The 17,570-nt window shown below is 34.8% G+C and overlaps 1 protein-coding gene across 4 annotated transcripts in view; it reads right to left on the bottom strand.

Moving 5' to 3' along the window:
* LOC149788598 (uncharacterized) overlaps nt 1-17,570 on the bottom strand; it is a 58,162-nt gene that overhangs the window by 8,185 nt on the left and 32,407 nt on the right. For 3 of the 4 annotated variants that reach the window (XM_089974649.1, XM_089974650.1, XM_089974651.1), the window contains one exon: nt 16,111-16,258. In XM_089974649.1, coding sequence (XP_089830775.1) covers nt 16,111-16,258 — 148 coding nt within the window. The remainder of the gene's footprint in view (nt 1-16,110; nt 16,259-17,570) is intronic. The other variant, XM_089974652.1, reaches the window with a different exon arrangement.

Raw genomic sequence — 17,570 nt, 5'->3', positions numbered from 1 at the left:
ATAGATTAGTCCTTCTTAGGTGTCTACTCGGCGCTTCTTGGCTAGCCTCTTGTATACACTAAACTGAGCATATCTTGTCACTGTTCAGCAATAGTCTGTAAGCATTAATGGGCTCCATTTGCAATGATATCGTTTTTCTAGTGTTGCAATGTCCTGGTGAATTCCCTCCGTGGAAACAAATCTAGATGAGCGTGCAAATATGTATCTTTAGTGACATGTTGTAACCAAGGCTTTAGCATGCCTTGAGGAGGTTTTCCACCAACTCCATGTAGTTGTCTGCCTTGTTATTTCCGAGTAAATGTGTTGCCACTAACTGGAAGGCTTTCCATACCGTCTTTTCCTTGTCACACATAGCTTCACTTAAAGTTGAACAATTCCTTGGAGGTACTTGAAAGCTGCTTGTGCTTTGTCCATGACCTTGAAAAAGTTCTTCATCAGACCCAGCTTGATGTGCAAGGGTAGTAACAAAATCTTCCCTGATTCAACAGGTGGTGGATGCTGAACACTTTTCCTCCCAGGCTCCAATGACTATCGGAGTGGCCAATCTCTCTTGATGTAGTGGAAATTGCTCGCATGATTATCCCATTCGCAGTGGAAACATCAGTACTTTGTGTATCCAGTCTGCACAACAAGCAAGAGAGCAAGAACATTCAAATCGCCACAAAGCTTCCACTGATGTTGGTCATAGTTTATACACCTTAGAAGTTGTGTCGGGTTTGCGTAGGTTTCCTTCATATGGACTGCATGACCAACTGGAAATGAAACAATGCCATTATGCAGCAAAACATATTTAAGACTCGATGAATCAATGAACGGTCTCCACTCATCTGGATCATGAACGATGTTGAGGACTGCCAGCACACAATCGATGTTGCTGCAGGTTACAAGATCACCTTCCGTGAAGATGAATGGGACAAGATCCTACTGACGGTCACGGAACATGGAAACCCTAACATCAACTGCAAGGAGATCCAATTGATGTAGTCTGGAGCCTAATAGCTCAGCCTTACCTTTGGGTAGTTCCAAAACCCTGACAAGGTAATTCATTTCACCTGGTGTTATAGTGTATGGTTCAGAGGAGGAGGATGGGATACAATATGTGTTATGTGGCATTGATGGTTCAGAATTAGAAGTTGTATCTTCTTCTTTTTTTCTCGTTTCACTCAAGTGAGAATGATTCTGGTGCATCAGGAACCGGCAATCTTTCTCTATAGGGTACTGGGCGTATAGCTGACGGAATGTTTGGATAATGCATATTCCATTTTTTCTTCCTTGGCACACCTTTCCCAAATGGAGGCACCATGCATAAGTAACAATTGCTGATATGATCTGTTGGCTCGCTCCAAATCATTGGCACTGCAAAAGGCATGCATTTCCTTTCCCTGTTCAACCACTGGCGAAGATGTTTTCCAAAAGCATATATGAGTGTCCCACCTCTTGTCCCGATCTCCAATTTTACAGCCAAGAAAAAGGTGATAGGTTTTTTTAACCACAGTAGTTATACTGCGCTGTTGTGATGCAAAACTCACTTCACCACAAACATAGAAGAATTTATCTGCATCTTTCACACAAGTACGAGGCATCTCTGCTCACTTTGACCCAACTGAGCTGCGTACCTTTGCAAAACCAAACACTGACAAATAAGAGAACATGACACTGTATGATTTCTAGAAGTGATATAGGGCAATTTGTTCAGCAGAGTGATGTAAGTTTAGTAATGATTACATTATCCTTAACTTTTAAGAATAACATGATGCAATTCATAACATGTACGACGTAATAGAAGGTTCAAATTGCATCATTCATTGTTTTGCCTACAAAGAATGTACGGTCCCAACCCAGTCATAAATTTGTTCATAGATCCAAATATGTATGCTAGTCATTTCTGGTTTAACCTGAGATCCCTTCCGTTTATAACTCACTTATCCTCCGCCATTCCCAAGTCAAGGGTCACATATACTGACCAAGTATTGTATCTTTAAAACTAGAACCAATCAAGAATGTCAAGCATCAATTTGGTTCTCAGGTACCATGAATTAGTAAAGTTTGACTACATTTACTTCGGATGCAGACAAGTTTAATCAGTCATTATGTACATGTTTTTTTAGATTCTAGAAGATATGTACGCACTGGACACAAATACATGTTATTTAGATTCTGGAAGATCTCTACGCACTGGACACCAATACACGTGGCTTATATTTATATTCAAAACTGAATGTCATAGATATTTGGCTAGAGTTGAATTTGGATAACTACCAATTCACATGGAAATAAACTAGGTCGGATTTTTTCTGGTTGTTTGAAATTATACTCCCTGATATCGATTCATCTGAAATTGATGATGGTTACGAAACAAATCACTTGCTGAAATATATAGTATTTAACTTTGAAAAACATTCGAAAATAAAATATTATTAGAAATTGAATCATTCTCTTAATAAGTTAAAACGTATAATTAAACAAATGCGCCATAAATGATCAATGAATAAAAAGTTATAATCTCAGTGTTCCATGATCAGATATGCTTGGAAAATATGCTGACGGAAATAAGGGGTATTCCTTTAAAAAAAGTCGGATGGAAGGCAAGAACTACTGACACAAGAATAAGATGTATTCCTCTCAATAAAAAGTCGGATGGAAGGCAAGAACTACTGACACAAGAATAAGATGTATTCCTCTCAATAAACAGTCGGATGGAAGGCAAGAACTACTGACACAAGAATAAGATGTATTCCTCTCAATAAAAAGTCGGATGGAAGGCAAGAACTACTGACACAAGAATAAGATGTATTCCTCTCAATAAACAGTCGGATGGAAGGCAAGAACTACTGACACAAGAATAAGATGTATTCCTCTCAATAAACAGTCGGATGGAAGGCAAGAACTACTGACACAAGAATAAGATGTATTCCTCTCCATAAAAAGTCGGATGGAAGGCAAGAACTACTGACACAAGAATAAGATGTATTCCTCTCCATAAAAAGTCGGATGGAAGGCAAGAACTACTGACACAAGAAATAAGTGAACTACATCATAATTTTGATGCAAGTATTAATGAAATATCAAACGAAAAGCAAAGGCTGTAACTGGAAGTCAGACATCAAACAAATTTGGAAAGCTTTAAAACAAGACCGCAAGCGCGATGGATGAAATGAGATAAAAGTCATTCTTTATATACTTTATAACATAGATACTTTGTTAGTGAAATGAGGCCCAAATTAAATTCGATGGCACAGTAATATCCAAACAAGAGGTTACAGTCAAGGAAAGGCAGAGAATTTACAAAGAATTATAGGAATATAGTCAAATAAATTGTTATTTTAAATGATATCCTACCTAACAATGGTGTTTCAAAATTACAAGATAGTAAAGAAATATAAATTAGAAGGTTTAATTAAAAATTCTGCGAATCTAAAACCTCTTAAAATGGCAAATAATAATAGACCTGTTTATGATGGTTAATGGCAGAGGTGTTTTTAATGAAATCTATCAAGATCTGATATTTTCAGTCCGATCAATAAACTATGAGTATGTTCCAGGATAACTTTCTTCAGTTCAAAACGGATGCATTATTACTTGTATTCCTACATGACTTAGCCAAAAACAGTCTTTAAACAAAATTCGGGTCAAATGAGTGTATCGCACATATGTTGGAATCTGTAATACCTAAACTGATAAATAATGTCCATGCTGGTTTTCCGACTAGAAGATAAATACGACAACATCAATGAATTTCGTACGATATGATGAAGTATACGGAGAGGACCTAATTTAAGCGCTGTTATTATTGATAGATTTGAAAAAAATGTATTATACTCCTTGGCTTGAACCTTTATATATATTGTTTAAGATTTTATCAGTTCTGGTGACTCAAATAGAACAAGGTTTTCAAATGCTCTTCCAAATATTAAATCTTTAAAATGGCCATAGCTCAAGGTTGTTCAAAACGTGAATGTGCAACGTACACAATATTGCGTATTTCCTATTTCGCAATATGCAGATAATACGTCTTATATCCGAAGCCGCCGAAAAATCATTTTAAAAAAACGTCTTAAATTTAATAACTGAATGATTATTGAAGAAAAACAGCGATCTAGTTAGGTTGTCTTAACGACGATATTATGAAAGGCATTAATTGACGAGTTTGCCGATCTAGTTAGGTAATACGAATTGCATTAATTGACGAGTTTGTCGATTTAGTTAAGTAATACAAAAGGCATTAATTGACGAGTTTGCCGATCTAATTAGGTAATACGAATTGCATTAATTGACGAGTTTGCCGATTTAGTTAAGTAAGACGAAAGGCATTCATTGACGAGTTTGCCGATCTAGTTAGGTAATACGAATTGCATTAATTGAAGAGTTTGCCGATCTAATTAGGTAATACGAAAGGCATTAATTAACGAAGTTGCCGATCTGTATAGGTAGTATGAAATACAGTAATTTTGCGAGTTTGCCGATATGTATAAATACTGCGAAGACATTAATTTACTAAGTTGCCGATCTGGTTAGATTGTATAAAGGAATTAATTTACGAAGCTGCCGCTCGGGTTAGGTAGTATGAAATACAATAATTTAAGAGTCTGCCGATCTGGTTTGATTGTATGAAAGAGTAATTTAAGAGTTTGACGCAAACAAATTACTCTTAGCTGGAATCGAAGACAATTCACAACATGATGCATAAAATTCTCCACCAACCTTCACGAACTTGTTGAACTTAATCATAACTGATATATTAAGAGTTATTTGGATATATGGTCATCGGCTGAAATTTGGTAGCAATCTTTAAAAACATAACTGCTTTGAAAATATTGGCAACACCCTTTGGAAATATTGGCAACACCCTTTTTAAATATTATTGTTTTAAAACTTTGCCAAGACTGTTGGGAAACATTACTCCATTAAAAAAAACATTATAAATACACGTGGGAAACATGTCTGCTTTAAAACATTGCCAATATCCTTTGGTAAAAGGACTGCTTTAAAAAATTGTAAATACCCTTTGGAAACATGACTGCTTTAAAAATATTACCCGCACCGTTTAGAAACATTGATGATTTCAAAACTGACAATATTTGGAGTTTGTTCGGAACAGTTCAAACGATACAATTAAGAGAAAAATGTGGAAGTATGTCCCATGATGGACTAAGCATGGCTGATGTATTTTCTTTCGGGTGAGTTAGCTAAGAGTTGAGTGGAAAGATTACTTTCAATTTATCGAGTTCGGTGTGAAGTTTTTTAAAATGAACTTGCATAGATCAAATTTTTGGGCATGTAGTCTTTAAGTGGTTGATTCATTTTACAGTAAAATTTTCAGAACATATATCAAGTAAAGATTTTCTTAAAAAAACAGTTTTAGTTCATTGATAACATTATGGTTGGGGAAAAAAGTTAATTCAGCACAAAATAACCAGTACTTGTCACATACCCAAGTTTTGAACATGTTATTCTAAAGTTTTTGTTTCCTTTCACCTGTCTATAAGCCTAATCAATGGACAATACACAGCTACATAAAAATGAATTCCACCTAATTACGAATTTACCGATGGACATAAAAACGTTAAGATAATGGGAATTGTTTTAAGTTGGACAATCTAAACAAGCTCGATGCATCCTGGCTAGTTACGTGAACAAAAAAACTAAATGAATATGACTAATTTATTTGCCAACACCAGCATTTTAAATAAACAAGTAACACGAGGCGCTGTCCACATGATGGAATGTTAAATCAAATACAACATTAGTCACAATATCCACTAGGTTCAATAAAATTATATTATTTATCTAATCCAGCTCCTGGAAATATTAGTTCGAAAGGTAGTCGGCATTAATAGGATATTCAGCAGTAATTACAGAGGTCTATAGGGAAAATATGGGAACTTAACCTGGGCTATGAAAAACTGGGGCATATGGGAATTTAACACGAGAGATGGGACGATATTGGGTTTATGGACATTGAACATGGATTCGCCAAACTGAGAATTTATCATGGATGGGTGGCCATCGGTCTTTTGAGAAATGACCATGGATGGAACACTAAGGAGATTGCGGGAATTCAACACGACTTGGGTATTATAGGGATTATGGGAATTAAGCACAGATGAGCCATTATTTTCTCTAATATTTCCCATGAAAAGTTAACCACAGGACTGTATATAGTTTTTATTTATTTATATTGCTTTAATGCATAATTATATTGTGCTGACATTTTTTGTGTCATGACAATATTAACTTATAATTTAAACAGGATAAAATAATGATAAAATCACAGACAAATGAAGATGTGTATGCGGGGGTGGGGAGTGGATGCTACAACAGGCTGAGCTGTGAGTAGCCTTACAAACTTTACAAGTTTTTTTATATACAAAATTATGTGTGTGTGAGTATCTTAGTCTTCTAACAGAAAAAGTCCCATCTATAGAAGATACATGTAAAAATTTGTGTTAATCTTTGCAAGCACTACAATAATTTCATATCTAAATGTTTCATGCAAGTTTGGTACTGTATTGTAACAGTAATAATACAAACAAATTAATCTGGTTGCTGGCAGCGGTAGCAATGTTATTTATATTCAATATAGTTTATTTTTATAATTGCTGCCAAAGGAGTCTGATGTTTTATCAATGAAGTACCTTATAATCAGTCATCTTATCTGTACTATAAATATCGCTTCATATATGGATGAATACGATTTTAAATAATAATAAAAATGTAGTTTCCAGTTTGATATCAGTGGAAATAAAGCATCTCATAACTGTATGGATATCTTTTTTATGTTTAGATATAAAAAATATTTTTCATACTGTTATAATTCATTTTCTTTTATAATTTAATAATACAATGTTTTGTAATATGCTACAGTATATGCTTTGTGTGTGATGTCATTGTTTCAAGTCATTTGCCTCTTGCTCTTGTATTGGAAATAGTGATTTAAAATGAAATTGGAGATATCAGATACTAGTCATAGACAACTAGTGACAATACATGCTGGCTACTGCATCATCATCCATGCCATACATACATACATACATACATACATGCATATATATATATATATATATATATATATATATATATATATATATATATATATATATATATATATATATATATATATATATATATATATATATATATATATATATATATATATATATATATATATATATATATATATATATACTATCATGCAGGTTAGAGAATTTTTAATTCGTACTGTACGGAAATTCGAAACAAGGTACGCAGGTAAACGGCACCCATCGCCTTGCCTGCACACACAAGCACATATTCCCTCACGACTAAGCACACATCAACAAAAATATGATATTACTCAATCTGTCATATGCACTCGTGTGTAACAGACACACACGCATGACGACCTATTAATTAATTCTCATGAATCTACACAGTCATTCTGGATTGCTATGAAAGAAATCAAGGTATGTATAATTAATTATAGAGAATTATATATATGCACTAGACATTCTATAGAAGAATGCTTGATAATAGTAGGCAGAATTAATATTTTAATAATATTTAACACTATCATACAGGTTAGCGAATTTTAAATTCGTACTCTACGGAGATTCGAACCAAGGAATAGCCCTTTCGGTTATTTCTGGTGTATATTTATAATTCTCTGTCTGTCTCTGTATATATATATATATATATATATATATATATATATATATATATATATATATATATATATATATATATATATATAATTAAACTTCCACTGCAAACTGCAGATTAACAGTAAAAATTAATTTCTAAGGAATCAGTCAAAATTAATTACTAAGGAATGAGAGAATAAACACCTCTCTCTCTCTCTCTCTCTCTCGTGAATAAACAAGAAAGTATGGCTTTGAGGTGCAATTATCTACAGTTTGCTCAAACCTTATGAAGTCTTTACCGAGAGTTAATGCAGAATTTGCACTGCACTCTAAAATAATAAACATGCTCTACATTGATAACATTGTGAATGAGAATATATAAACAAATTAGGGACTTAAACCGTGCTTGTAAGCGGCTACCCTATCATGGCACTGTGCGGCAGCGGTAAATTCACCCACAGATTGTCCAAATAAAAATGGGGTATGAAGGGTCAGCGGAAATACAACAGTGTGTAAATACATCACAACTGTATACAATTTCATACATTCAGTTTGTTTTGTGCTTCTTGCAGACCGCCTCTGATACTGTAAGAATGCTAATTTCCGTAATGCTAGCTTGCAACGTGCTTAATGCTACGTTATAATCATGATTTTGGAACGTGCAATCTGTGTAGCTTGTGATAAAGCATGTTTTTAAATACACTATTAAAATTTGTAATAACTGACATAGCATTTGCCGTACGACATACTAGAGAATCAATTCAGTAGTTGGCAAATTGCATGATACAATGACGCAGAAGAAAAATAGATCTAAGCACTTGCAAGCATCCATTTACAGCTTGCATCAATGAAGAATACGAAATTAACGACTAGAATTATGAATGTAGCACTTGCAAGCAGCCATTGACAACGCAGAAGGAAAGCAGCACCTGCAAACTGCCACGTACAATTTTCATCAATGAAGATTACAATATACATGGATAGAGGTATGAAAGTAGCACTTGTAAGCAGATATTTGTAATAATGCATCAAGGAAAAATAGAAAATACATGCATATAACTATGGCGGTAATTCCCTTCCATGTTGAACAAGGTGATAGTTCGTTAGCAAGTAATTATCACCCTATATAAAGTTTACAAATATTATCTAACAATGTTAAAAACACACTACCCTTCATCTTCGCCAGTTTTTATTAGGAGCCATAATCTTCTATATAACTCACAGCTAGGTGTCAGAGAAAAGCACTCATACCAAACAGCCCTTACAAAGTTGGTTGATGCACGGCTAGCAGCTTTTAATGGTTCAAAAATAACCGCAGCAATTTATTTCCATTTCAAAAAAGCGTTCGATTTACTAGGTTATTAAATATTGATGAAAAAACACAAAGCATATGAAGTCAGTGATATTTCAAAAGCCACTCAGACTTGTCTTGCTGCGAATGACACAACCTTACTTGTTATCAGTGATTCAGTTATTTCCGTTGAACAAATTCTCTGTAAGATGTTGAGACTATGGCGCGAAACCAACAAAATGCGTTTAAACAGAGAAGAATAAAAACAACTAGCTGCATACACTTAAGTCACGGCAAAAAGGGAAATAAATTACAGGATGTTAATATATTAATGAAAAATAAATAAATGAAATAATACAGTAAAGTAAAACTTTATGGGGTCATTATTGAGAGGTTTTGTTTTTATCATAGGTAAATCAAATAAAGCTTGTGTGTTTTGCCGTATCCTTCAGGAAAGACTTTTTGAGTGTCTTCTTATATGACAGAGTCTACAGTGTCTGCGGATGTTAGTGTCTTAATATTTTTCAATAGGGTCTTAAGGTGTGCCAGAATCTGAAGAGTGTCATCGAATGTGCCAGAATTATAGTATCTTCGCGTGTGCCAGAAACAACAGTGTCATCGAATGTGCCAGAAGTATAGTGTCATCGAATGTGCCAGAATTATAATGTCTTCGGATGTGGCAAAATCTATAGAGTGTCATAGAATGTGCCAGATTTATAGTGTCTACGGATGTCTCAGAATATATAGAGTGTCTTCGTATGCGACAATATATACAGAGTATCTTAAGATGTGTCAGAGTCTAAAGAGAATCTTAAGATGTGCCAAAACCTATTAAATGGTTAGAGAGTCTTCATATTTGCCAGAATCTATAGCATCTTTTCATGTGCCATAATTTGTAGAGTGTCTTCGTATGTGCCGGAATCTATTATTTTCAGATTTGCCAAAATTGATAGATTGTCTCTAGGATGTGTCAGATTTATAGAGTGTCTTCAGAAGTACAAGAATCTATATAATGTCTTTGTATTTGACAGAAACTGTATAGTGTCGCCCTATGTGCCAGAATCCATAGTGTCTTTGTATGTGCTGTAATCTATAGAGTATCTTTGTATATGTCAGAATTTAGTGTGTTTTCGTATGTGCCATAATGTAGAGATGATTTTAGAGAAACAAAGCCTAGATTTGTCGCGCCAAATGATGTAGCGGATGATAGAAGCAATTCTAATTTATATAAAGTACTGTGTACATACGTCCGTGAAAATAACCACCCACACCCGACATGGCGCTCTCAAGCTCGCCAAACTGAGTTTGGGTCTCTCAAAAATGTCACAGAGTACAAGCACTACTATGTGTCAGTAGTATTTATCGTACCGTACGTTGTCTCGCCCTATCCATTGATTTGTATGAGCAAGTGATGGGTTGTACAACTGTTGGTTAGTACGTATGTGTTGGGTTGTACGTATGTATTGGGTTGTACGTATGTGTTTTAGGTATTAATATAATCGATTTTTGTAGGCAAGGAAATCCCGGTCAAAGGGATAATCGAGTGGGGAGACAAATAACGTAACCCCGCGAATGTGAATTCCTTGTATTGGTACTGCTACCAATATTGATTATTTTTCTCACTCAGTATTTTCCATTCAAATTAAAATAACCCTGCAGTTTTGCAATATTATCAGCAGATTCAATGCGTAGAATTTTAATCAGGTTCTATTACTGTCTTTCTGTTTTTATACAGGTCATCAGTTCATGTACCGAAATCCGAATAAATATCTAAAATGAATCTAGCTATATATGCTGCTCTTTTAAGAAAAGAAAAAGGAAAAAACAAGAAAAAATCAAGTTATATATGTTACATTTTGCAAGTATTGTACCACGAGCGTCTCGAGCCACGTGCTATTATTTGTAATACGAATATGTTCACAAGGCATACGCACCAGAAAACATAAACATGAAATCATTGTATATTATTATTGAATTATTAAATGTAATCAATGGATATTATATGAAGAAATTTTTTTTAAAGGATATTTATCTTTCATCAGTTCTAATTTGAAAATGTCGATGGTAGCCATCAGGGGACTTCAAATTGATTTATTGGAAATTTATATTTTCTGTCCTGAAAATACGGCAAGTGTTGCTATTACTAGTGCAACGAATGATAAGCTACATGGAAATATAGCTTATGGACTGATGAATGAACCGTAACATTTGGTAAGTACAGCTCCTGTAGCCTAATTGTGAGCGCGTCCGCCTCGGATGTAGGATGTTGCGGGTTCGAACCCCGGCAGAGTCGCAATAAAAGCTCATAAAAGTTGTACTAGTAGCTGCCTCGCTTAGTGCACAGCATTAAGAAGTTAGTGTTAGGACTGGTCAGTTTGGTGTCAGGATAATCTGAATGGGTGGAACATGATGCTAGATGTCTGCGACATGCTACCCCAGAGCAAGACTTCACTATAAACTGCCTAACTGCACACGTCGTAGCAATATGACTGAAAAATTATTAAAGCTACGTTAAAAATCTGAATCACACACACACACACACACACACACACACATTTGGTAAGTGCATGAATTTAATTTGCATTCGTTTGAGATTTTTGTAGCCAGTGATGTGTATCGACTGTGTCTGGAACAGCGTTGTTTCTTAGTTCATATAGTTTGTTCCACAAAATATCGCGAAATTTTCCTATCTGTAACTCAGCACATTTTTCCTAGCTGTAACTCAGCACATTTTTCCTAGCTGTAACTCAGCACATTTGTCCTATCTGTAACTCAGCACATTTTCAGATCAGCGTCAATAAATCTAGTTAAAAGTGCCTAACTCGTTTTAAATAATTCGCGTATACGAATTAGGCATTATTAGCTAAATTTAATGACGCTGGCCTGAAAATGTACTAAGTGACAGATAGGAAAAATTCGCGATGCTATGTGGAACGAACTATGGCATAACACCACATGGCTCGAATTCCTGCGCGTGTGTGTATCTGTCTCTCTTAAAATGTTTTGTGTGCTATCGAAGTTGCAGAGACCTTATGTTACTTTGTTTTATATTATAGACTTCTTGTAGTTTAATTTTATAATAACTTTGTCAGGCACAGCAGAAGAAAAAAGTTTTTATTTTTAAAAGTACTAGCGCGTGGACAACATGACTTAGATGACCGGACTGAGACAACCAGACTGAGATAAGAAAAGTAAGGTTAGTAAATCGTGAAAATTTCTCTGCGCATGGGTGAGAACATATTATATCATACCGCCTAGATATTGGTTTGTAAGGTTGTATGTCAGTCATTATACCATACAACATGATACGCTCATACACTTGTATTTAAGAGTGTTTGTTTGCTTGTACGGACGCGTGTTTGTTTCTGAAACTACGTGAGCCATCACCGCATATAACGTCTTGGTCCCCTAGATATTGGCTTATAAGTGTGTGTGCTAGTTTGTGAGAACGTGTGTTTGTAAGAAAAAGTGTTAATCGTGATGCCATAGCGTTTCCCTTGCAGCCATACGTTATATTTATCGGAAGGTGTTTGCTTCAAAGCATATGTGTTCGCCTATCATTACATTTACGTTTGCCCATCAGTACAAGTGTTTGTGTATTTAATTTATATAATCCCGAAATAACATATACATTTAAATACATCTTGGAACCATAAGAAACCAGCTAGGTTGAATTTCCCTTAAGCCATAAAGTGATCTAGCCATATTTAGTTTCCCTTAAGCTTCATTGTAGACTGATCCCTTACATTATAGTACTTGCAATAAGAACAACAAGGGCCCCTCCATGTAAATTGCCCGAATGGTCCTATACCGTTCCATCCATGTAAATTGCCCGAATGGTCCCATACCGTTCCATCCATCTAAATTTCCCGAATGGTCCCATGTCGTTCCATCTATGCAAAATGTCCATACAGTTCCAGCCATGGAAGATTGCCACTGGACTCCATAGAGACAAATCCACTTTCAATTCCTTTATGGTTCCACAGTGGCCCATCCAAATTCAATTTCCATACTTCCCAACTGGAGCACTTATTTTCAAAAGTCCCATCGGGTCCCATCCATGTTTAATTTCTCTAATGCCCATTCCACTCCCACTCCAAGTTAAATTCCTAAAAGTCCCCAAGACCATATCTTGACCCCTAAAACTGCTTATATTTTGATATTTTCATCATAAAATTTGAAAGTTAACAAACGTTAGTGAAAATTAGTGCACTCTACCATACTCTACAATATATCACGAATGTTACTTACAATTAGCATGTTGTTGGAATATTTTATGAAATCGGTAAAGCATGGAACAGATGTGAACTATATTGCTTGCAGAGTTGCATTCCCCGCATGTGTACATTATGGACATTATTTGAAGAGAACAATAATGAGACAACAATACAAATCAATTGCCAAAAAAGTAGAATATAACGATAATAACAATAGCTCGATTATTTTATTATCTAGCAATGATACTACTTTATTTTGATTGTCGTTGGCATTTCATATTTGCCCTTTTCACCATGCAAGTGCCGAGAGGTTACATCATCACACTGAAGCGAAACCCCACTGATTTAACGCAGAATAAAATAGAAGTAAAAGAAACGAATTTTGTATAGGTGTATCCCTTGCTCAAATTATAAAATCTTAGTTTTTGGTGATTGGTAAGTAGATCTCTTCTGATGATCATTCCCTCGTTTATAGTTTCCGTAACATGTGTTTGATCAGCGAATCCTGCACCTTTTGTGTTCATAGTTGTGACTATTTGAAAGACGAACGGGTCTAACGTTCGTTTTTCAAATAGTGCAAAACTATATATATATATATATATATATATATATATATATATATATATATATATATATATATATATATATGGCAAACTGAAATGAAACAACATATTTGACTTCGACTTAGGTATATACTTTAAATTATAATTATAAATTGAGAACTATATACCACAGAAAGAACATACAGCCTTTATCTATTTTTACAGGTTAGAGAATTTAAGTTGTTCCAAGCTAAACTCGAACTCGTGCCGTGTATAAAGGCAACTATCGCCTAACACTTATACAGCAGCACCCTTACCAACAAAGCAACTATGCGTTCATTCAACAAATACGATGAAACAAGGTCGAAGGTAAGGACGCAACGAGCACGCGAACTCATTCGCTACGCAAACGCAATTTAACACTCAGTTACTCGCACCCCCCCCCACTGGATTTCTACTGAGAAATGCAAGACACACACACACACACACACACACACACACACACACACACACACACACATATATATATATATATATATATATATATATATATATATATATATATATATATATATATATATATATATATATATATATATATATATATATATATATATATGAGAGAGAGAGAGAGAGAGACGGGGGGAGGTAATCATCGCTCACTGAATGTAGCATCTGTTTGTCAATATTGGTCAATAAAAATTGTATGCTTCTCCTATATTTTCGGCAAGCTGGTCATTTCTGTTATGATGTATACAATTCTTATTCCAATCAAATACGAATCTGAACCGTGTTTGCCCTTAGTGCCAATAAAATATGTGTCAATAAAGTAAAATACAAAAATGTTATTATTTAATGCTTGTGTATCTCTTTTATTTCATTTTAATCCTATAAATTCTTTCATTAACTGACGTGAAGGCAATATCGAATTTTTTCCTATCTCTTTACTGAATCGCAACTATATCCTCGATCTTTTTAATACCACTTTGTCTTCATACACAATTGTATCCCGGGCAGTGAAAATATTTAATCTACACCATCACTGAGGTCAATTGTTTGGATCTTAGTTATGGCTGAGCTTTGTGCCAAAGAACATATTGCATAGAAGTTATTTTTTTACGCACTGCTAATTTTTAACAGTCTCGTTCGAAGATAAAAATAATCAATTAAACATTTACATGTACTATTACATTTGTTTGCGTAGTTTTTTAAAATCCATACAATAAAATTCGTAAAAGTGTAAAAATTTAACCATTCATTTCCAGCGCAGTTTAGTTAAAGCGAAATTCAGTATGCTTGGGCCGGAGAGAGGCAATATGCAAGCTAGGTGGCCGCCTAGGGTGCCAAGATTTTATTTTCTTTTTTTTTGGGGGGGGAGGCGCCAAAAACTCAGTACACTGTCAGATTATTCATTTATTGTCATTAAATATGCAGACTAGTAACTGTATTAATAAATTATCAGGCTGAACGTGTATTAATACAAATGAACAGTGTATAATAACCGATGTCCCCCCCCCCCGCGGGGTAGGTGCGCAAGGTGGAAGGTTCACTTAGGGCGACAAATATTACCTTCGCACCGGTACTGCAGCCTGCATAGCGCATAGCGGAACCTAACACGGGGAGAAATTCGGCCAGTAGAGCGCAACATGGAAAACGGGGAGTATTTCAGCCTGCAGAGTGCTTGCTGGGTTCAAACACAGGGACACATTCAGCATGCAAAACGCATAGTGGGATCTAACACGGGGAGAAATTCCGCCTGTAGAGTGAATGCGCGATCCTAACATGGTGAGAACTTCAGCCCGCATAGTGTATGCTGGATCCTGACACTAGGAGAAATTCAGCCCGCATAGTGTATGCTGGATCCTGAGACGAAGAGACATTCAGCCCGTATCTTATCATCGGGAGAAAGACAAGTACTAAAAATGACAAAATACTTCGTTGCAGACCAATTAATTTCTTGTAAACCTTATCAAAATATTTATATTTCTAAATTTTATTACATAAAATCACTGTTAGAATTATGTCGGTGGTCATCTATTTCGAACAATAGATGATGTAAACAAAGATCGATACTGATTAACCGAACCGATGTTCAACTCTCAACATCATCCGGTCATACAGGTCACAAACCCTCGAAGGATACTCCGTACGTATTTAATTTTTCTTTATTTTACAACAGCTATTAAAATTGCTAGAATCTCACAAAAACGAAATTTGATCTTCGTTTTTGTTCGTTTGTTTGTCTCTGTTTCTGTTGCATTTGTTTTTGTTATCTTAAACTTTAAAATTCTATAATATGGCTTTGAAGGGTTTTTGGTTCCGTTTGTTCTTTACGCATGCCTATAGAGTTGCAAGTTTACTGCTAAAACATATTCTGTATGTTAGTCACGTGTGAGGTGTTGTATAAACGGAATACAGGACGAGAGATAATTGAAAATTACCTAACTGTAAGAAGTGAAATAAGTTAGTAAGCGATCTCTCCATATCTTGTACGTAATCCTCAAAGCGGACAACAAATATCTGCTGACGTGGGAACACTCGTAGCCACTCCCTGAGGTGAACGGCGTACATACTTGCAGACAGAGGAACCTGTAAAAGAGCATAAATACAGAGCCATTAAATATGCATAAAAACGGTAATTATAGGCAAACGTGGTGGCGTTTGACTGAATATTCCGAAGTGACATGGTCAGAAAAACAATTCTGAATAAATTTTTAATGACTGGAATTTCAGTTGCAATGAAATTAGAATTCTAATTTATTTTCTAATGTAATTATAATATATAACTTGGTTGAGGACTTGCGTGAGACATTTGGGAGCAAGAAAAGTCACTTGAACAAAAGATAGGAGCCCAATAATTCATTATTAAGCCCCCCCCCCCCCATTAATAGGAACATTCATTGTTTTGTGTATGAGTGATTTAATAACATAGTTTGCATTTATGATTCCCAGTAATTCATTATTAAGCCACCCCCTCCTTAATAGGAGCATTCATTGTTGTGTGCATGAGCGATGTGATAATTTGTTTGCATTTATGATTCCCAGTAATTCATTATAAAGCCCCCCCCCCCCTTAATAGGAGCATTCATTGTTGTGTGTATGAGTGATATAATAATTTATTTGCATTTATGATTAAGACTGGAATATGTTAAGTAGCAAGACAGTCAGGTGTCGTTTTTAAATGTCACAACGCTTCACGGTCCCTAACAACACTGTACATGTTGCTTGACCTACACTTGACATGCATGACACATGAACTTTCTAACGTCTCAGTTGTTATAGCACCAAGAGGTATAAACAAATAGAACGTTGAGTCCGATGACAATACTTTAGTATGTACAAAGAAACAGAACGTTGTATCGAATTACAGTATTTAGTATGTACAAATAAATAGAACGTTGTATCCAATGACAATATTTAGTATGTACAAAGACACTATTTTATGTGCACTAGAATGGTCTTAGCAGAAAAATGAATATCAGATTTTGATACATTTATGTTGTATTTTATACACAGACTTTGATATATTTTATGATGCATTTTATACACAGACTTTGATACATTTTCTTGTATTTTATACATAGACTTTGATACATTTTGTTCTTTTTTATACACAGACGTGGATACATTTTATGATGTATTTTATACACAGACTTTGATACATTTTATGATGTATTTTATACACAGACTTTGATACATTTTGTTCTTTTTTATACACAGATGTGGATACATTTTATGATGTATTTTATACACAGACTTTGATACATTTTATGTTGTATTTTATACACACTTTGATACATTTTATGTTGTATTTGTACACAGACTTTGATACATTTTATGTTCTATTTTAAACAATACTTTAATACATTTTATGTTGTATTTTATACACAGACTTTGATAC

The sequence above is a fragment of the Sinohyriopsis cumingii genome, chromosome 11 (assembly GCF_028554795.1).
Source record: "Sinohyriopsis cumingii isolate HCF-2022 chromosome 11, ASM2855479v2, whole genome shotgun sequence".
NCBI lineage: Eukaryota > Metazoa > Mollusca > Bivalvia > Unionida > Unionidae > Sinohyriopsis > Sinohyriopsis cumingii.
Note: the sequence above shows the minus strand (reverse complement) of the source record. Positions and strands in the feature narration are given on the sequence as shown.